This window comes from Trichosurus vulpecula, chromosome 2, assembly GCF_011100635.1.
Source record: "Trichosurus vulpecula isolate mTriVul1 chromosome 2, mTriVul1.pri, whole genome shotgun sequence".
NCBI classification, from domain to species: domain Eukaryota; kingdom Metazoa; phylum Chordata; class Mammalia; order Diprotodontia; family Phalangeridae; genus Trichosurus; species Trichosurus vulpecula.
Window position 1 is genome coordinate 291,869,305 of NC_050574.1, and position 22,890 is coordinate 291,892,194.

Consider the following 22,890-nt stretch of genomic DNA (forward strand, 5'->3'; position numbering starts at 1 on the left):
GCCCCAAAGCCACCAGATACAGTACTGACCTCACTGAGGTAAATAAAAAAAGAGCACGTGGATCCATCCACACCATAATTTGCGTAGCAGGGATCTGTTCTCCACATATCTTTCATCCACTGCAATGACAAAAGTCAAATGAAAACATCATTGTTGTTCCTTTAGCAATACTTCTGCATATTTGCCAGCAGATAAAGGGAAATCGGAGGAGAATCAGGGCTGGCTGACCCACTCAAGTGTGAGGACAAGAACACAGGCAGTAAACTGAGAGCCAAGTACAGAGGACAGAAAACACAGTGTTTGAGTAATAAGAATTCAACACTGGTTTGTATCTGGCTTGGCAGAGTTGTTTATATCTGAAATGGTAAGAAACCAGAAAACTGAAGCTGAAATGGTATGGATTCAAACAAACTTATCAAGTGCCTACCTTCTAGGAACACTGAACTGCTAATTCTGCCTCCCCAACCAGGTAGGGTTTTCAGAGATGATACAGATGACTACAATGTAAACATCCTTGGGATTTAATATCATAATCCTAATTCCATGACCAACTCAGTTTTCTGAAACCTCCCAAACCCTGCTTTTCTTGGAGAATCATTTTCCCAGATTTGGGACATAAAAACATTATTTTTAATGGTTATTAAGGATACACTCAAATGACCTGGGGCCTTCTAAATATTTGGGCACAAATGCAAATGTGACATTTAAACCCAAGAAACAGAGACTTTCTATAAAGGGCCCTGGGCACTGATTGTAACAATAATACCTCTCTGTCAGTGCATCTTGGAAAAAGTTTCCAAGATATAGACCCAGGTCTGAAGGAGGAGTTCTGCCTCTCTGCTTGACTAGTCAGCATCCTCTACAGAATATGTTAGCATCAAGGCTGCAAAAGTTCCCTAAGATATTCAGGTTCCCAAGTATAGAGAGTTTTACCTTCATTAATGGAAATGAACACCATAACCTTCTTTATTGGGGAAGAGGAAAGGACAAATAGAAAGTTAAACATCTAAGGCATGGATGCCTAATGAATGGGTGCCATCTTGTTTTACCTTGATTTTCCCTTCGCAGTGTGGGAAGCCATCCATAGGAGGCAATTCACATTTTTCTTGAGCTCCATTAATGATATCTGTGGAGAAAAAAACAATATAAGAATATCATGAGTAATAAAACAGTGGGGTGCAAAAGCTTGTAGCAGGTATAAATCCACACAGGCTGGCTTTGCATTCTGAGAAACACTGCAAAGTTGACAAGTGATTATAAATCTCCAACAACAATAATAATTAATAAAAGTTGACATTTATGTAGAGCTTTATGGCTTGCAAAGTACTGTGTATACATTATCTCATTTGATTCTCACAACTGCCCTGTGAGTTAGGGAGTCAACGTATTACTATCCCCATTTTACAGATAAGGAAACAGAGCAGTGAAGGGATTTGCCTATAGTCACAGAACTATTGAACGTCAAAGGTAGGATTTCAAACCAGGTCTTTCCAAACTCCTAGACTAGTATTCTTTTCACTATACAATCTGTCTTCGCACTGTGGAGAAACAGCAAAAAGCCAATAGCTATTTGTGTTTCAACATTTCAATAAACTTGTTCACCTTAGTTTCCCCATTTGCCAAATGGGCATAATGATATTTGCCACCATCTGTTTTATAGTAGTACCATTTGGGTCAAAAGAGAACATGTGTTAAAAGCATTCATATTGATGATCAATTAAAGTGTACAGAACTTTATGAAGTATTGAACTTTAACAATTGCAACAAGAACTCTGCTTCCAGGTCAGATTAAGGGGGTGACAAAGAAGTGATTGACCAAGGGCAAGTGTATCAGTAAGGCAAGATTCATAATATCGATGGTGACCATAAACATGCCTGTATAGTTCGGAATTGCAAAGTATAACAGACTCTCTGTATAGAAGGCAGAAGAAGTAAAACATTTATTCAGAAACCAGAGGATCAAATCCCAGAACCAATAACCCAAATCTGACATAGCAGAAATTGTATTCCAAAACCAGTAAGTCCACCTCAATGTAACAGCAAGGAGATTAAAACATGGTATCACAGCAAAGAGCTAAGCCATCCTGTAAACTTCCCTTCTGCTAGGGCCTTCACATAAACACCCATTCATAAATCCTAACTGTCTGCTTGCCTGTGTCCTCTCCTCCCACAATTCTGAAAGCCCCTTGCAGTTCTCAGAACCCTTCCAGTTCTCTGTCTCTGTCTCTGTCTCTCTCTTTCCACAGCTCTCTAGTCTGAGCTTGATGGCTACCCACAGGTAGGTATACCTCATTTAGGGCCCTGGGGCTTACCACCTACTTAGCAAATGGGCCTTCCTACAAACAGGCCTCTCCTAATCAAGCTTCCCTTAACTAGCTCCACCAGAGGCCTATTAAATGAGTGGGGAAGATCTTTGAACTTATTAGCACCAGAGCAGGGAGTAGAATTGTCCAGGGGTAGTAAAGGTGATAAAGAGAAATGAGAATAAACAGATAAATATTGTGCTCTCAAGATAAGGAATACATATCACATCAAAGAAAGATAAGAACTATACGTAACAGGTCTCAGATTGAATGGCTATAAGAACTCAAATTTTTTTTGAACTTGAATCACAGATCAAAATGAAATCATTTTGAGTTTATAATGGTTAGCACAGAAGATGAAAGACTCAGTTCTTTTAAAAGATATATATATATAGCAAGTTGTTGAGCAACATCTCCTCGTGAGACTGAGAAGTGGTGATTAGGGGCAGAGGAAAAAGAATTTACAAATCTTGGCTTAAACCAGGAACTAGGATGAGAACAAATAGAAAAGATCTGTCATGATTTCTATTATATACCATCTACTCCATCAATGATGGTAGATTCTTATATCATAGTTCCAAACATGCTATATGAGGAAGTAGCATTATGAAAACCACGACAGGAGGAATAGCCGGATTATACCAAGTATTCACAGAACAAGGTCTATACAGGAAGTAGCACAATTTGGGGGGCACTAAGGGAACAAATTTAAAGGTGTCTGAAAGAAGGAAAAATAATGAATAACTGGAAAAAAATCATGGATATTACTATACAAAAAAGGATACCAGGGACTACTGACCCACATACCTTCTTTCTCATCTCTAAAATCATGAGGATTTGCACACATGACAGAGGCACTTTTGATTAAAAATATTAAAAAGGGACTGGCAGGATTTTGTTATTGTTGTCAAACAAAGGCTAGTGTCATATAACCCTACTGACAGGCCCCTTTGGGATATTTATTAAGCTCAGCAGTTGGGAGGTGGCTATAAAGCATATGTCTTTTTGGAACAATTCTTTTAGTGGTCCGTTTTCAATTAATTTTATTACCATTATAGATATTCTTTCTTTTTTTAAATCAAATTAATCAAAGGTTTATCTATTTTACTGTTGTTTTAAATAAAACCAGGTCTTAGCTTTATTTGTTAGTTCAATAGTTTTCTTACTTTTAATTTTATTAAGCTCTCCTTTGATTTTCAGCATTTCTAATTTGGTGTTTAATTGGGGGTTTTTAATTTATCCTTTTCCTAGCTTTTTTATTTGCTTGCCCAATTCATTGATCTGTTCTTTATTTTATTGGTGTAAACATTTAGTATTATAGATAATAAAGTATGAAAACTTATATCTTAGAGAAGGAGTATGGAGTAGTAGATAGAGAGCCTGCCTCTGGAATAAGAATGGACCTGGGTTCAAGTGTCACTTACACTAGATAGGATCTCAGGCATTTCTTCACTAAGAGAGAGGATTTCATCACTTAAGAGCTCCCTGTAATGATGGAATCATAGGACTGGACCAAAAGAATAATCTTGATTAATTTACTTCTCTAAACGCTTCTGGAACTATTTCTCCTCTGTAAAATCAGTATGTAGGTATGTCAGTGAAAGAGATGGTCTCTGAAGGTCTTTGCTAACTCTAAATCCTATGATCTTACTTGAAACCCAGATCACACTGATTGGTTGGTTGATGGTTGTCCTTCATTCTCAAAGAGGACCACAGTGACATCATTATGTTAGAGTCAAGTTACAATGCATCTGACTGTGGCTTGATTAGACCAATATGAACTTGGAATGCTCTACCACAGGTCGGGCACAAATAGTCCAAGTGAACATTTGGAGTGGATTCTCTAAATTTATGTATCTTACATTTCTTTTGAGCTACTTCGATTCTATTTTGTTCATAGAGCCAGCACCTTCTCTGAAGAAGGCATGCCATGCTGGGCAGTCTTGTGCCAGTGTCTCCCATGTCATGCAATCAATCCCAAAGTTCTTAAGAGAGACCTTAAGAGTGTCCTTGTATTGCTTCTTCTGACTACCATGTGAATGCTTGCCCTGTGTGAATTCTCCAGTTTTCTGCCAACTCTAAAACCTATGATCCTACCTGAAACCCAGATCATGACACAGCAGTACTAAAATTATTATGTCTGCAATGAAAGTTGAGACAGACCCCAATTCTTTTGGAAGTACCAGGCAACTTTTATCTTACAAACTCAAATTTTTTATCTTTTCTCCTTTCCTATCAACCCAGTACATTTCTACTTTTGATAAAACTGTATTTCACAAAAGTACTTTGTAAATATCCCTGTTGTTTGCAGAGGGGGGGTCAGGGCCTGGGGAGCATCTTCCCTGTTTTGTAGACACAACTTTGCCTAGGTCATTCTCTCAACAATATACTTTAAAAAAAGACATATTCAGCACAGGTAAGGTGCATCAAGTTACTTCACAATAATACAGAAGCCATAAAAAGTGTTTAGAACTTCACCAAAGAAAAATCAGTACCAGGCAAGCATAAATAATTATTACTGCTATTACTAACACTACCAACACCACCACCATTATCAGTTTGTCTTCTGATTTTGCAAAAGAATATAATTTGATTTAAAAATATAATTTTTTTAATTAACAAAAATCCATTTTCTCTCTCTCATCTACCCCCATTAGAAAAAGGAAAGAAAAATAAAACTCTGGTAACAAATAAGCATAGTCACTGTGTTTATAAATTAAATGAAGACATTGGACCCAGAAGAAATCAGACCAAGTATAAAGGACATAAACTGTGGGGAACAGTGGTGGTCATGGTTGTGAGTATTGCTTGGTTGTAGTGGTGGTTGCTCATGGTAGTAGTAGTTGCTGTAGGTGTTGATAGTGGTTATTACTGTTTTAAAGGAGAGCCCTCCCATATTCCTAGTACTGTTTTTTTGTAGTCCCCAGCATTTACTACTGTCAAAAAAATTAGTACTAGGACATGGCTAAGGGCAGGAATAACTACATAAGATGGTGAAATCATTAAGCTCATTAAGGACCAGGGTGCACATGGCTGACAGGCTGGATCATCTGGGTCCATGGTCTGTTTGAATAGTCTGTCATGAAACCTGGAAGAAACTCAGGTTACACAAACCTTGAAGATAGTACGCTAAGAGATTCTAAGACTGATAATGAATTTCCATTAAGAAAGTCAATTTAAGTTTATCAAGTCACGCATTTCCAGCTACAAAGGGCCTGAGAAGCCAAATAGGCCCAGGATAGTTAAATGATTTGCCTAAGGTCACACAGGCCATGACAGAGGCAGGATTTACACTCAAGTCCTCCAATTTCCAGATCAAAGCTCCAGGGAAGTATCTTCTGAATCAATAAAGTGCTATCTTCTTTGATCTTCAGTCTAGATCTTCCTACATGACTATAGTAGTAGCAGGTCTGAGAAAGTGCAAAGTCTGTGTTATGACATCAATTAGCTCAAGGTCTTGTTTTTTTTTTTTTAATTCCTTAAACAGGCAGTTTTTTGGCTAATTCAATGAGGCTTTCTCTACAGATTCATTAGTTCTTGATAGATTTTCTGTCATCTGTTTAGTTACATACTCATGAGGTCTAAATAGAAAGTGCCCTTCTGAAAGCTCAATTTTCAGGCAGGAGAAATCAGTGGGTCTGAGAAACACCTAGGTGAGTCCAGGATAGAAAAGATGTAGGGGATACTCTTTCCTAAAAAAGCATTCACATAGGTGGACCAGAGGTGGTTAAGCAATGAATGCTTATAGGAGTCGCACAGCCAGATACAAACTTAAGAGGACAGCTGGGTACCAGGGGAATGGCATGGGGGGTGGGGGAGTGAGTCTACCACACTGCAGACTAGACTCCATTTTTTAAGCTCCCTTCCTTGGGAAGGCAGCGTGAGCAATGAAAAGAATACTGAATTTGAGTCAGAGGACCTAGGATGAACCCTGACTTTATTATTGGTAGGATTTTTGTTAAGTCATTCACCCTACTGGGCCTTGGCTTTCTCTTCTATGAAATGTGAAGACTGGATCAGATTATCTCAAAGGTCTCTGCCTGCTCTGCCTAAGGATCCTATGATACCTCTCTCAAGTGGGAAAAGGGGTGTTCAGTCCTGACCTAAGGGACAATAGGAAGAACGGATATGTCTTACAGCATTTTCTTGTCCCCTATTTCCTAGTTTCACATTCCCTTCTCCATCCCATTCTCACTGTATATCAGCTCAAATCCTGCAGCTCTTCACCTTTTTCCTAGCAAACTGCACCTGTATAGTGATTCTTATGGGGATGCCAATAGCTATGTGTCCAGCCAGTAGATTATTATCCAGGTGTGAAAAAGCTGTCTGCAATTGCCATAGGGACAATGAGGTAGATGGAGCAAAGGAAACAGGTACATTTCCTGCAACTGAAGATTTTAAGGAGCAATGAAGGAACTATTAATAAGTATAGCAGGAACAAAAGACCCAGTGACCAAAATGGACAAATGGAGAGCCATTGTCAAAAACTAAAGCTTACCGCTGACACACTGAGCATCTCTTTATCTACAGTGGGTAGTGGGATCGATGTACTTACATGTCCAGTGAGATAGATTTCTGGGGACTCATGAACTTGAAACTTTTAATATTTGGGTAATTTTTAACACAATTGTTTCCTTTGCAATACAATGTATTTTATTTTATTCATTTAAAAATTATTAGTCTGGAAAGTGGTCCATAGGATTCACCAGACCGCCAGGAAAGTCCAAGACACAAGAAAAAAAATAAACAATCCCAGCGTTGAACAGATTTCTAGCTTTGGTTTTCTTACCTGCAAATGAAGGTAAGCAATAGAAATGAGGTAGAACACAGAGAGTTGAGAGGGGACTGGGCCAAACAAGGTAAAAGGGATAGTGAGAATAGAAAAAAGCTAATGATAGAAATAGAAGAAAGGTATGGTTACTATACTGTCCAATATATATTATCTGCTGCACCACTGAGGCAGTTAGGTGGTGCAGTTCATAAAGCAAGGGGACCAAGGTCAGGAATTCAAATTCAGCCTCAGATACTTAATAACTATGTGACCCTGAGCAAGTCACTTAACCTGTCTCAGTTTTCTCTTCTGTAAAATGGGGACAATAATAGTACCTACCTCTGAGGGTTTTTGTGAGGATCAAAATCCAATGATGCAATCTTTGTAAAGTGCTGAACAAATCTTAAAGTTCTATGTGAATGCTAGCTATGTCTATTGTCTTCAATTTACATTCTTTCATTTATGTAAGATAACATATTTAGAGCTGGAGAGTCCTTTAGAGGCAGCTAAGTAGCACAGAGAATAGAACTCTGGACCTGGACTCAGGAAAACCCAAGCTGAAATTCAACCTCAGACACTTATGTGACCTTGGGCAAGGCACTTAGCTTGTGTCTGTCCCAGTTTCCTCAGCCGTACAATGGTGATGATGACAGCATCTACCTCCCAGGACTGTTGTGAGGATTTAATAAGATAATATTTGTAAAACACCTAGCACAGCACCTGGCACACAGTAGATGCTTAATAGATGCACGTTCCCTTCCTCTATCCTTTATTACATTTTATATTCACAACAGACTGGGATCAAGAGAGGCAATATTCCCTCCTTTTTACAAGTCAGGCAAGAGAATTCTCATTATCCCTGGATAGTACTTCAGCTTCTGACTTCTACCCCAGACCTCTGTTCTGATTGTGATCAATCACAACTATTATCTCTGGGGTCTGGGAATACAGAGAGGTATAAGGCATGCTCCCAGCTATTGAGGAGCTTAAAATGTCATTGGGGAGACAAGACCTATACCTCAAAACTAAAAAGTAGAGGGTAACAGAGTCTAAGGGCCCAGCAAGTACTGTAGGCAATAGGAGTTCCATGAGCTCTGAGAAAGTAGCAACAAGGGGTCAGTATTTATTTATGTGGGGGCCCTTCAGTTGTAAGCCTTTTACTTGGAACTTTGAGCTCTGAATGAGTCTTAAAAAAGATTGCTACATACAAAAGTATAATTATTTGTACAGAGGATCTGTGCCATAGGAAATGGATTTTTGCTGTAATGGGAGAGATTTAAATAAGACATAAGGAAGATCTGAAAATGAGTGCTAATATTATACTATAATTTCTTTATGATGTGGGTTAAGGGGAATAGAACTAATACTCTTGTAGTTGGTTAATCAAATTTTATCAAGTTTTAAAATACATCATTATGTTTCATGTGATATGTTTTAACTCATGGCCTGAGTCTATGAGCATTTATTAAGGGCTTATTGTGCACAAAGCAAAATTCTGAGTGCTGAGGGAGATACAAAATTCAGATAAGATATAGTCTCTGTCTTCAAGATGCTATTGTCTAGTGGGGGGGAATAAGGTACCAACACAGATAACTATAATATACAGTATTATAGTTTAGTGAAACCATCAGAGAGTTACAAAACAAAATGTTATAGGGCATCTGAGGGGAAAGGAAAGGAACAATTTCCAACTCATGGGAGCAGAGGGATATAACCCCTGAAGGCGTAGTATTTAAGCGGGGCTTTAAAGGATGGGTAGGAAATAATTAAGTGAAACAGGGAGAAGGGACTCCAGGCATGTGAACAGTCTGAAGGAAAGCATAGAGGTGTGAGAGGACAGATTAGGTAGGAGAGACAGAAAGACATCCATGTTGGCTCAAGCACAGAATGCATGGAAGAGAATACACGAAGTAAATCTGTTAAGAAAGGTAAGTGGGCAACAGTCTGCCGATGGTCTGGAGTAAGTACATGAATTTTACCTAGGACGCAATAGGAAGCCAGTGAAGATTTCTGAGCAGAAGAGTGATTTGATCAGATGTGTAAGAAAGATTATTCTGGTAGTGCTAGAAGGGGTGGATTAGAAAAGAGAGATGGGTGTAGGTGGGGAAGACAGGAAAACATTGTGAGGCTACTGAAATTCAGAGTGATGATAATGAAAGATGTTACCTGGGTGGCAGTAGGACAAATAAAATTGAAGGGAATGGAATCAAGAGATGTCACAAGATAGAAACAACTGACTCTGCTTAGGTGATCATGAGAGGTTAGGAGAGGGAAGAAATTAATCAAAGATGATAGCAGTGATACAAAGACAGGAGACTAGGTGAATGATGATGCCCCATAAAGAAGCACTGAAATAAAAAAAGAGTAGATATGGGGGAAGAACAAAGAGTTTACAGTTGGGATAATTTGAATTTGAGTGTGGTGGGATAGTCACATGTAAATATCCTACGGGCAGTTGGAACTGTAGGTCTTGAACTTAAAAAAAAAAAGGGTGGGAGAGGTTAGAGCTAGATAAATATTGAGACCAAAGTTGAGGGACTAAATTAAATTTACTTCAATGAAGAGTGTGTAGATGGTTAGACAGAAGGGAGACATGGACAGATCCTTAGGCAACACCAACATTAAAATGTTGGGAAGAAATCAAAGGGATGCCCATCAATTGGGGAATGGCTAAACAAGCTGTGGTATATGAAGGTGATGGAATACTATTGTGCCATAAGAAATGGGGATGATGCAGACTTCATAACAACCTGGAAAAACCTACACGACATAATGCTGAGTGAGTGGAGCAGAGCCAGGAGAACGTTGTGCACAGCCACAGATATATGGATTCCGTGAGGACCAACCCTGACATACTGCGCTTTTCTCAGCAACCTAAGGGGCAAGGACAACTCCAGGGGACTCACGATGGAGAATGCTATCTTCATCGAGACAAAGAACTGCGAAGTTTGAATACAGACTGAGGCACACTACATGCTCGCCTTTTCTGCTTCTCTTTTGTTTTTGTTTTTTGGGTTTTTTTTTTTTGGTTCTGTTTCTTCTTTCTCATGATTCATTCCATTGGTCAAAATTCTTCTCCACGACTTGACTAGTGCATAAATTAATTCAATGAGAAGTTATACATGACAGTTATATGAGACTTCATGCCATCTTGGGGAGGGAGGGGGGAGGGAGGGGAGAAAAACTGGAACTCAAAACTATGTAGAACCGTGTGTGGTAAACTAAAAATAAATAAAGAAATTTATAAAAAAAAATGTTGGGAAGAAGAAGAGATACCACATACCAGTATTTTACTGTACAAATTAATCAAAATTCACAGATTCAACCTTGGACAAGGAGGTCTGTACAATTACACTCTGTGCATAAAAAAGACTAATTAATGTGTTTATATCATATCACAAAATAGTAGTCTATTTCCAATGGGCACCAAAGCAATAAAAATATGCCCTACTTGTAACTAAACAGATTCAGGATGTACTTACAGCAAGAGGTTGGAAGTCCTACCTCTTTTTACAATCATGTTTTTAAGTTGTCCACTGCGAAAGGAAATACTTAATGTGGTAGATGTGGGGTGGTGGGAGGAGTATGTATGGGTGTGCTTTTGGAAAGAGGAAGAAATGAAGCATGAAGAAATGGAAGACAGAACTTTCTGAGTGATTCTTGTCCCTTCAGAATTCAAATTTTTAAAAGGTTCACTTATTTTTTAAATGCAGTTTAGTAAAAATGTCAGGCATTTGAAATACTTCTCTTTGGAGGAACTTGTATGACATAGTACCATTAACATTTCAACCAGCACTGAATAGCCAGGCATCTGATATGTCAAGGGCTCCCGTCTGGTTGTCTAAGTGAACCACAGCTATTTTAAAGAAGAAAACAGCCCAACCTAGAAACCTAAAAAAATGACCATCTGTCAGCACTGGGAAGTCTAAGAGAACTTAGCAAAGTTCCTTATCCTGTTATTTAACGGATTCTAAGACAACGATCCTTACAAGAAGTGGCACCATTCAGTAGATGCAAAGATGATACACGTGCCTATAAATATTTCCTTTCAAAAGGCAAACTTCTCAAATGGCTCTGTTTTGTCCACAGGATAAGGTAGCTTTAATTTCTGAATGCCATATAAATTATGGGAGCATGTAGTCACCCTTATCTAATAACCAAAAGAGGGAAATGTATCTGTATGCCTATACCCCTATTTGTTTTTGGTTTCTAAGTAATCTGAATCAACTTTACCTCTCTCATGAGAAAAGATATTTGTCCAGATCCTATAGTAGCTGACCTCATTTAGGAGTTTGTGGGAGAGGGTATGTGTGTGTGTGTGTGTGTGTGTGTGTGTGTGTGTGTGTGTGTGTGCATGTGCATGTGCATGTGTATGAAACTAGATAATGTAACTATAAAGAATGATATTGATGGGAATGATTATTACCATTATTAGATTTCATATGCTGATGAGTTTCATGCCATTTATCAGTCAGTTTCACATGAAAAACATGATAAAGGTAAAATGCAAATCTTCTTTCAGGGCAATTCAACTTTGATATAATTATGAAATGACTCCACTATAGGTTTACAGGGGTGGGGAACCTGTGGCCTTGTGGCCACACATGGCCTTCTCTGTCCTTGGGTACGGCCTTTTGACTGAGTCCAAGTTTTACAGAACAAATCATTTTATTAAGGGAATTTGTTCTGGGAGGGCCACAGGTGGCCTTGAGTCTGTAGGTTCTCCACACCTACGACTCTGATATAATTATGAAATGACTCTACTATAGGTTATGAAATGACTTCCCTATAGGTTAGGAAACCATCTAGGGTCATATTTCTGGTCCCATTGCCCAACAGAAGCAGTCATTCTCTGATGTAAGTAAGGGTCAAGCAAAAACAAACAAAAACTAAAAACCCACCAAAATCATTATCACCAAGGGGATGAGAACACTGGAAGCTATTCCATATAAATTCCAGGTGAAGAAAGGGGGAGATTTGCCCTTAAGAAGAGAACTTACAGGAGAAATGATCCTGTGTCTTCAAGCATTTGAAGGCCTGACTTAGAGAAAGTGTATAAGACATACTGTATACTGACTGTGTGGTTCGAAGAAGATAGAAGTAGGAAAAAAATGGGTGAAAGTTATAGGCAAATATTGCTTCTATTTCTATATTAGATTTCAGCTGCTCTTCTGCAGAATAAAAATTCTTAACATGGAGCCAGTGAACTTAAAAAAATTGTTTGGTAAGTATATTACAATATAATTGGTTTCTTTTGCCATTCTATTTTATTTTGTCCATTTAAAATATTTATTCTAAGAAGGGACCCTCAAGACTTCACCAGATTGCCAAAGGGGTCCATGACAAACAAAAAGTTAAGAGCCCCTAATATGGAGTATATTATATTCATGCTTTAAATGTTTATTCGGGTAATCAGTCAGCTGATAAACATTTATGGCGAACCTATTATGTGCCAGGCACTGTGTTAGGCACTGTGGTAAGCACTGGGGACAGAAAGACAGAAAGACAGCTCCTGCTTTCAGAGTTCTGTCTAATGGTGAAAACAACAATTATGCACAAATAAGATATATACGGGGGAGTAGTCTGAATTAAATGTCAAAATAACTTTTCTGACTAGACTCACAAGGGGCAAACACATAGACTCAGAAGAGAGCAGGCCTGGAAGCCCGAAAACTCTGGGTTCAAGTTCTTCCTGACATATGCTGGCTATTTGATCCCAGGCAAGTGACTTAATTTCGTTGTCCTCTAGGCAGCTCTGTAAGACCATACAGTTGCAAAGAAGGCATCAACCTTCACAGGTTGATGGTAGAGGGAGTTTCCTTACCTGATGATTCCTTATCAATAAAATCACAGGCCAGCCCCTATTTCTATCTCTATTTCAGAAAAACTATCCCAGAATGGGTAAAAGCATAATGTTCTTTGAAGTAAATATCAGGATTCTTTGCTGTAAATTTTTTTTAAGAGGGGGAAGGTCAATTTTCCCTATAGGAATGCATCTTTAAAGTTATAATGACAAGTCAATATGAAAGAAAAAATGGTCTGCACCTGGGGTGTTATCTGTGAAGGGAATAAGAAACTCAATCCACTAAAGAAGATGAACTTTTTTCTTACCACTTTAGAGAGTTTCATGGACCCTCAAGAAGTTAAGTGACTTGCTCATGGCCAGCTAGCTAATAAGTTCCAGAGGTAAAATGTGAACCAAATCTCCCAGTAAGAAAGGCTAGCCCTCTGTCCACCATAATACTGTCATGCAAAAAAAAAAAATGTTTTTTGTCATGTAAATTTTCAACTTTTGAGAAGTGGATCTGAAACAAAAAGTAAGCAAAGATATCATGATTTCGACAGAGATTATGGCAAATAATGTATAATCAATTTGCTATTATCGATGTTGAAAGGAAAGGTAGGATCAATAATAAAATATAGTAGATAATCCCCAAGCATTTATATTTGGTACTGGAATGCAATGTATACATTTTTTCTCCGGAAGATTTAAATTCTTTATTGTGCTTTTTTCCTAAAGAGAATATTAATATTAGTTTGCTTTATTTACAACAAAACCTAATATATATAAGATTAATACTCAGTAACCAAATGAGAAATAATCAAAGGACATGAACAGATAGCCTTTGAAGGAAGAAACAAAAACTGGTTTTTACATGAAAGTTGTTCAAATTCTCTGATAATTAGAAAAAAAATGAAATAAAGACCACCCAAAGATAGCACATTACGTCTACTAAATTGGTAAAAACGGTGGGGGGTAGGGGGGGAGATTAAAGCCAGTGTTGGCAAGGCTATAGGGAAATAGGCACTCTATTACATCACCAGTGAGATTATCATACATGATCCAGAGACCAATTTGGCAATATTCATTAAAGACTTCAAAATAGATCATACCTTTGTACCCAGCAACCTTATCGCTAAGACTATAACCTCAATATGAGACAGAAAGAATAGTGGTTATATAGCTGGCCTTGGAGCCACCAAGACCTTGGGCTGAAGGTTCTGCCTCTGGAACATTTTGATTTTATGGACCCTGGGCAGGTCATGTTCTTCAAGCAACTTTCTAATACTGTAAGTTGCAGAGAAAATGCCAACCTGCCTTAGTAGGAAGAGTTTCCTCATTCAGAAGTTCCCCTTATCTATTATGTCAAAGGACCAGTTCCTATTCTCATATTCTAAAGATATCATCAAAAGAGTTATCTGTTTAAAAAAAGCTGCTTTATTTGTAATACTAACAAAAATTAGAAACAAACTGGATGACCAACAATTGTTGAATGGATGAATAAATTACAATATATTAATGTAATTGAATATTATGGTATAATAAAAATTGATAAATGTGAAGAATACAGGAAAACCAGAAAAACATATATGATCAGCAGAACCAGGATAGTATATACATATGATACATACATACACACACATTTATGTATGTGTGTATATATGTATATGTATGTGTATATGTACACACATATTGGAGATACATACATATACACATGTATATGTATATATGTGTGTGTATATAAGGTAATGAAGTTTTAAAGATTTTGGGAAAAAAGATAATTTTGGGTTTTTTTGTTAATTTGATTTTATACGTATGTCTGGAATAATATCATGGGATATTTTCCTCTTTCTTATCAAGATTTAAATGGCTCAAATTTGAGGTTTTCAGTTAAGAGATAAATGTCCACATTTTATTCAGTTTTGTTTGGTGTCTTGTTATAAATGTTGCAATACAGTAATCATTTCAAATTTTACTTTACCTTTCTTCAACAAAAACCATCCAACAAGATAAAGACATAGGCTAGGGGTATATACTCAGAGAGAAAGGAACAAAACATTTATTGAGCGCTTATTATATGCCAAGCACTATGCTGAGCAATGAAGATACAAATATAAGAAAGTCAAGGACGTGCACTCTAATGGTGGAAAATAACATATAATGGTACAGAAAACATGGTGACTGAACATCAGGAAGTGGCTAGAGTCCTGGGCCCCAAGATAAGGCAAATGATCACCTATGAGAACTAAGGCACCCAGCGGTAGAGTCCAAGATTGTAGAGGAAGGGAGATGAAGATAATGGTCCAAGAATAGAAATGCTGGTATCTAATCTCGTTCATTCTAAAGATATGAAAACTAAGGCATATAAAATGTGAAATGACTTGCAATGATTAAAAGCAACATATAATTAAAGATTAATCTGTGGGGTAAACAATACAGTTCTACTCACATTATGAGAAGAGAAATAGAGAATTGTAGGCTCTTGAAGGAGGAGATAGGAACTCTCTCTTAAAGGACTAGATAAGGGGGGGGGAGGTCAAAGGACTAACAGCCTGAGATAAGTCAAGTATGACTAGGGTACAGGGCATAGACCAGTCTTGCTAAAATTAGGGGAATAGTAAAGGAAAAAAAAACTTTGGAAAAATAAGTTGGTATTAAAGGAAATTAGACTATATCTTGCAGACAGCAGGGAAAGCTGCTGGTGGTTTTTGAACAGGGAACTGACATAATGTGAAAGCAATAACCCTTTCTCCTATTATAGGAAAAAATAAAATAAAATGGTGTGACTTGTTCCACTTTATGGAGTAAACCACATACAGAAACTCAGTGGTAGTGAGGCCACATATATTTAAAACAAGACCAGTTGTAAATTTTCAGGTAGAATGGTTTTATTTCAGATTCTAAATCAAACATTCCCAGCTACAGCCATTCAGTTGATTTACAAACATGTTGGCAAAATGTAGCTTTGCTGGTCTCTGACATAAACAATTAAGTTGAAAGGGATTACATTTTCCACATATTCATGTTCCTAGAACATGATCTAGATGACCACTCCTCCCTCATGTCTACTCATGTCTATGTCTCTCTGTCTCTTTTTCTGTGTCTCTTTCTGTTTATGTCTGTCTGTCTTTCTCACACAGACACAGACACACACACATACATATGCAGGCACAAAAACATAAGTGGTTTTATCAACTATGCCAAAATGCAAGTGTAGACATCTTTTTTCAAAGCAATGTATTCCTGGAAGCCCAGTTATGAGGCATATAAATCAAACTGAGCACACAGACATACATATACATATGCTGGTAAATTTCACAGCTCAAATATGTTCACTGTCATGGCAAAAAACCCTTCTAGGATGTGCATATGTAGTAAAAAAAAAAGGATATGTCTATTCCATACAGTATTGAATGAGTAATGCAATGAAATATGAAGCAGTGAGAAGCAACCAATGTATAGACATGCTTAATATTTTTTTATGAAGTGGAAAGCAGAGAAGCCAGGGAAGAGGGGAATGCTATAGGAATACACATAGTTTTTATTTTGCTTATTTATTTTTTCAAGAACTTTGTCAATGGTATATATAACTTTGGTGTGTGTGTGTATACACACACACACACACACACACACACATCAATGTTATATATGACTTTGTCAATGGTATATATGACTAACTTCATGAGGGTAGCTAAAATTCTAAAATTTAATTTTATCTATATGTTGCCCATCTCCTGGATAAACATAATCAGACATACAGGACTGGAAAAGACAAAGTATAAAAGCAAAGAATGAGAGATGGAGAACTGTAGTTCAATACTAGTATCCACCAAAAAATGAAACTAACCAAGGAAAGGCCTTCAGGACATTGGAGAGATCCCACCCACACAAAGGATTTAGGAAAATATATAGATGGGCAAGAAGCACACAAAATTAGGAGGCAGAAAGCAGGCTCCTCCTGGGAGGCAGAAATAGTTCATTTTTTTTTTTTTGCTTTTATTACTCTAGCTCCATAGCACAGTGCCTTGCACACAGTTGGTGCTTAATAAGAGTCTACTAAATTGAAGGTATGGAAGATGGACCCCCATCAATGAAATAAGAGCCTTTGAAATGTCTAAGGACACAGTTGCCTAAAAGAGTGTGAGGACCTAAGTGCTGAAGCTTTAACAGAAGAAAACAGATTTAAAACTAGTTGAAATTCTTTTAAAATTTATACATTTTACAGCAGCATATCTACACCATTGGCTTTTGGAACGCATGTTGAAACTGACTTTGCTGAATAATTTGGATAATCACTCTTTTATGCATAAATCTGCATTTATTCATCTCTATGTAAATGCCATTTTCCTCGAGTTTATTCTTAATTCCTGCTCTCATTGCTACTGCAACAAAATGTTCTTTACTGGCATTTTAAACAGTAATGTAAGCTATAACAAATATTCCAAAGGGACATTTATGGGGACATTATATTCATATTTTATGGTAAATAGACATTAAATTCTATGCTTTTGTGGAATCCTGTTTTTACGTAGTAAGTAATATGAAAAATTAACTGGATTGGCTTATAAAATTTATAACAATTATGAGATTCTGTGAATCATGTTTTCAAAAATCCAGGTTTTGGTACTGACACATTTAATTACTAAGATGCAAAACTGTACATAAGAAAGGTGGTAATGCATTAAAGACTGAGGAGTATCACTGAAGAGTTAGCTTTAATACTCAAGGTGATACAAATATTACCTTATTTGATTCTCTTTATAGACCTAGAAGGTAGGTGGTATTTATCATCATTTTATATTTGAGGAAACTGAGGCAGAATTAGTTGACTTACCCAGGGTCACATAGCTAAGAAGTATCTGAGGCTGTATTTGAACTCATGTCTTATTGACTCTAGGCTCTGTACACTATCCTCTCTGCCAATTAGGTACCTTAAGACACCTTCAACACCATAATTCCTTTCCAATAAAACAGATTATTTACATAATATCCCCCTCCTACACACAGATATTTTGTTTGATGACAAGAAAGATAAACTATGTGTGAGATTCCTTTAACAGAGATGAATCTTCATAGTTAGAAGCACAATTTTTTTTCCCAATCCCTATCCACCCTCATACTGCTAGTTAAGAATCTGCTCCTTTTCTTTGTGCCAAATAACAGGTTTTAGCAATGCATAGTCCACAGCTCTCCAACTGCTCTTATCAAGTCACAGGGGTTCCTGTCTATTTTTGTAAAGGAAGAGAAATTCCATGAATATTCCTGTTTTGTTTTCATCCTACTTCAGACATTAAACAAGCTATGCAAGCCTAGAGTCATTTGACCTCTTTCAGCCTCACTTTCCTCATCTGTAAGATGGGGACAATAATAATGCTTATCTTCAAAGGGTTTTGTGAGGCTCCAATGAGATAATTATGTGTAAAGCACTTTATCCTATATAAATGCTAGCTACTTATTATTAAAAATGAGAGGGAGAAATAAAAAGGGATACCAGAGAGACAACTTTCTTCCTCAGAAGAGGGAGAAGACTAAAGTCTAAGATGCTGAGATAGCATTCAGGAAATCATTCAAGCAAATTTATGTCATAAATATGTCTGCTTGCCATACTGTGTACCCTTTGAGTCACTTGTCACAGGAACTGAGGCATTTTGTGGATAAAACAATCTAGTTTTCTGCTGGCTACAATGCTCCCATTTGGCAAAGGCAAAAATATGGAACCCCCCCCCCAAAAAAAAATCTCTGCAATTTGTATTTCATCAGAAATTGTAAAACTATGTTAGGCACAGTTTTCTCACTTTAAAAGTATCGCTAGTATGTCAGCCAGAGTAGTTTAAATTTAGGTATGAGATCTGGAAGTTAAATTTCTGATGCTAGAAAAGGAGTTGAGAATAAAAAAGGAAGCCAAAAATCCTTTACTGTGTTTCCAACAAAATACTAAAGAGGAAAGGTTTGAAGAAAGAGGACTCAGTTCAAATTTAAGACCTATTCTGATTTGCTCGTAACTTATATAAAATACACTTGCCCACCCAAAAGAGTAACTTTTATCTAGTTAATTCAATCAACATTTATTGATTGTGCTAGGTGCTAAGGGGAACAAATGAAGACATGAACAGGACATAATCTCTGCCATCATTTGAAAATAAAAATAAAACAGGCACACGAATACATATAAACTAGCCCCCTTCTACCACTCCAGTCTTCTTAAACCTTACTCCCCACCATGTGCCCTTCTCTCCAGTGATACAGTCTCCTGGCTATTCCACCAAGAAAACATTCCATCTCTCCTTTGGGGAATGCTGTTCCTCCAACACTCTAACTACAGACCTCTCTGACTTCCTTTAAGTCCTAACTAAAATCCCACTAATACAGGAATTTTTTCTGAACCCCTCTTAATTTGGGTGTTTTCCCTCTTTTAATACTTTCCTATTTATCCTGAATATAGCTTGCTTTGTATATATTGTTTGTGTCATCTTCCCCATTAGACTGCAAGTTTCTTGAGGGCAGGCTTCTTTTTGTAGCCCCAGCACCTAGCAAGCACAGTGCTTGGCACATAGTAGGTGCTGAAAAAGTGTTTAAGGATTGATTGGTTGATTGATCAATATACTACAAACCAGAGCATCAAAATGGATGAGAGGTGCAAAGTGTTATCAGCATTCACAGAAAGGAAAGACTACTGCTGGCTGAAGGGATGTCTTGTGTGTACATCAGGCTGTTAACCATATCTGCTTATAGGTCTCTCTTGAAAATATGCTTATCCTACCAGATGGTAAATTTCAGAGGACAAGGGGCAATGTTTTACCCTTATATCTCCTCTTGCTCCCCATTCTCTGAATACAATATGTATTTAATAAACATTGAACTGAACTGAAATGAATTAATTTATTCTATACTCTTTTCTATTTATACTAGTGAAGTTCAGGATTTTAAGCAACAGAGAAAGTATCACACTCAGCTGACATACCAACAGAGTTTGTGGGTTTATGCTAGCATGTAAAACACTTGGTAAGTCAGCAGAGCTGGAATACCAGGGCACCCTGAGGGAAAGAAAGGAGGCAGGTGAATCAAACCATGACCACTGCCCCTCTCCCACCTACCTCAGATCCCTATACCTACAACTAATTAACCTACAACATGCAAAGTCCATAGACTTCTAACTCTGGTGTGGAAACTGGTAGGAGTTCTCAGTATTAAAGGCAAATTGCTCTTGTCAGCTTAGACAGCTTAATAACCTATCTAATGAAAAAAGAGCTGGCTTGGATACTCAGTTGCCATCCTTTCATCCTCAAAGAGGACCAAAATGATATCACTTTTGGGACGCCCTGCATAGCATACCAATAGAAGGAACCAAGTAGCCTGGTCCTTAGTTAATGTTCTATTTGTGTGTTTGTGTGATTCAGTGGCACAAGACTTGGATTCAGGAGACCCAAGTTCTAGTCTCAGCCTTGCTACTAACTATCTGTGTAACTCTGAGAAGTTGATCTCTAAAATTCTTGTCCTCAGCTTCCTTATCCATAAAATGAGGAAGTTTGATTAAATGGTCTCTAAAATCCCTTCTTGGGCAGGCCTGGAGTCAGGAAGGCCTAACAGTTACTAGCTGTGTGGTCTTGGGCAAATCATTTAACCCTGTTTGCCTCAGTTTCCTCATCTGTAAAATGAGCTAGAGAAGGAAATGGCAAACCACTCCAGTATCTTTGCCAAGAAAACCTGAAAAGGGGTTTTCAGCAAGAGCTGCACATGACTGAAACACTTCAACAACACCAACAGCAGCAGCAAAAAATCCCCTCTAGTACTAACATTCTATGATTAATCTTTCACCATCCATGAAAAAGAAAAAGGTCTATTCCTTCAATGAGTTCTTGATAACACAGTGAAGATAGTCCAACCTCCCAACATATTCCAAATAGTCACAGCCAGCTACATTTTCTATCAATAGCGGTTGCTCTGGTGAGTACAGCTGCTTTAGGTTAGTTCACAAGCATGTCAAAAATTAAACCTTACTCTTCTTTAAATCACAGTTCAAGGGTTAAGTACAGCTTGTTAAGGTGTTGTTTTTCTGACTGTATTTTCCAGTCTGTTTCCAATGTGTTTGGATCTGAATAGTTAATTGTATATTTACAGTGCTTAGCCCAAAGCTGGAGAAGATTTAAATAATACCCTTAAATCTAAAAGGTAAACTGCAGGTGTGCACAGAGTCAGCAGCACCAGTAAATAATTCACCCCTAAAACACTTCAGCAGAACAAAGGCTGTGATTTCACTCCCACTCCTTGTCTGCAAGTACTGACAAAAATCACTATAGAGATTTTAATCTACAGCATGTAACCCACATCTCTCAGCCCACACCCAGACATCTTTCTGTTTGGGACTTAGGCTGGGTGTTGAACAATCAACCAAAACCCTATCAAGATGATAAATATCAGACAAACCTAATAGATAATTACAAATTGTTCCCCTTTAGTCTTGAAAGTCTAGACAAGTAATTTACCAAAAGGTAGGATATGGGAAAGGAACGGCTGCTTCTGGCTGCAAGTACAGGTAAAACTGAGATTACAGGTCAACGAAGTTTAGAGTTGATGGTAGCCAGGAGATCTTCACTCAACCGCCCACTCTTATCAAGTCCACTAAAGAGCCAAGGGACTCATTTGGTAGCAGCATCAGCAAGGAAAAGATCAAAGAGTACCCTAATTGTTTGGCTGAGTTCTACAACCGCCTGGAGCAGCCTGATGAATTAAGACCAAAGAGATAGAAAAAGACCATGAAGAGCTTTTAAGATTTCTGAACAAAAAAAAAAAAATTTCTGAACAAAATATTGGGGGGCCCAGGAGTGGGGTTACATTGAATGAGATGTAGTTGGGGAGGCAAGGTGTTGAAGTATAGAGAGGTCAGTTCTAAGTACATGGTTCTCAAATAAAAAGAAAGTGAAAGTAGGGACATTTCTTCCTTAAGGGAAATCTCCAGTTTCTCACTACACACCCACTTTTCGAGTGGTATTCCTTAAGCATAAGGCCACATTCTCTTGGGGGCAAGGTATGAACAAAGGTGTGAAGCAAAGTAGAAAAGAAGCAAGCAGATAGTATTTCAAGGTTTTCCTCAGATGGCAATGCCTTCCCTTCCAAGGCTCTAAATATCATCATACGTCAAGGCCAAGTTAAAGTCTCATGACTCCATAAAATTTACTGAGGCCACTGTATGATTTTGCTACCATCTTTTTCTCTGAACTCCATTAGCATTGTAGGACCACCACAGCACGTAGTACTTTATTATAAACTGGTCTGCATGATTTTGAATTGTTTTTATATGCTTCCCGATAAAACAACTCAATAAACATTTTGTTAAGTTCCTATATAATGCAAAGACTGTAAGCTCAAGGTCAGTGGCCTAACCTGGACTCTTTTTCTATCTTTGGAGCACCTAGTACAGGGGTGGGGAACCTGCGTCCTTGAGGCCACATGTGGCCCTCTAGGTCCTCAAGTGTGTCCTTATGACTGAACTCAAAGTTTGGGTTCGAAGGAAACTTGAGGACCTAGAAGGTCATATGTGGCCTCGAGGCCGCAGGTTCCCCACCCCAACCTAGAACAAAGCTAGGGACACAGCAGGAACTAAATGAGGTACTTGGGAAGACCTGGGTTTGAATATCACATTTGAAATTTACTAACTGCATGACCAAGGACAAGTCACTTAACCTCTCTGAGCATCAGTTTCCACATCTGTAAAATGAGCATAATAGTACCTTTAATATCTGCTTTGCAAGAATGTGTCTTAAATGAGATAATCTGCATAATGTGATTTGTAAACCTTAAAGAACTACATAACGTCAGTTATTATTATTACTATTAATAATATCCCCTGAAGATTGATAATCATGCAAAATACACACACGAATTCTAAATGATTATATCTTTGTAATCACTTTGGTTCAGTAGAAAACATGGAAACATGATCAAGATGCTATGGGTTTGCATTTTCGTACTTCCTTTGTGTTTTGGCAAGGTATCTACAAATGCTTGAAAGTGTAACAGCATATTTTCTTCCTATT

At 37.7% G+C, this 22,890-nt stretch overlaps 1 protein-coding gene across 1 annotated transcript in view; it reads right to left on the reverse strand.

Moving 5' to 3' along the window:
• The window catches only part of MGAT5 (alpha-1,6-mannosylglycoprotein 6-beta-N-acetylglucosaminyltransferase), a 384,608-nt gene that overhangs the window by 153,195 nt on the left and 208,523 nt on the right, over positions 1–22,890 (reverse strand). The window contains exons 5-6 of the mRNA XM_036747575.1: positions 1,050–1,126; positions 30–119 (exon numbers count right to left, since the gene is read on the reverse strand). Coding sequence (XP_036603470.1) covers positions 30–119; positions 1,050–1,126 — 167 coding nt within the window. The remainder of the gene's footprint in view (positions 1–29; positions 120–1,049; positions 1,127–22,890) is intronic.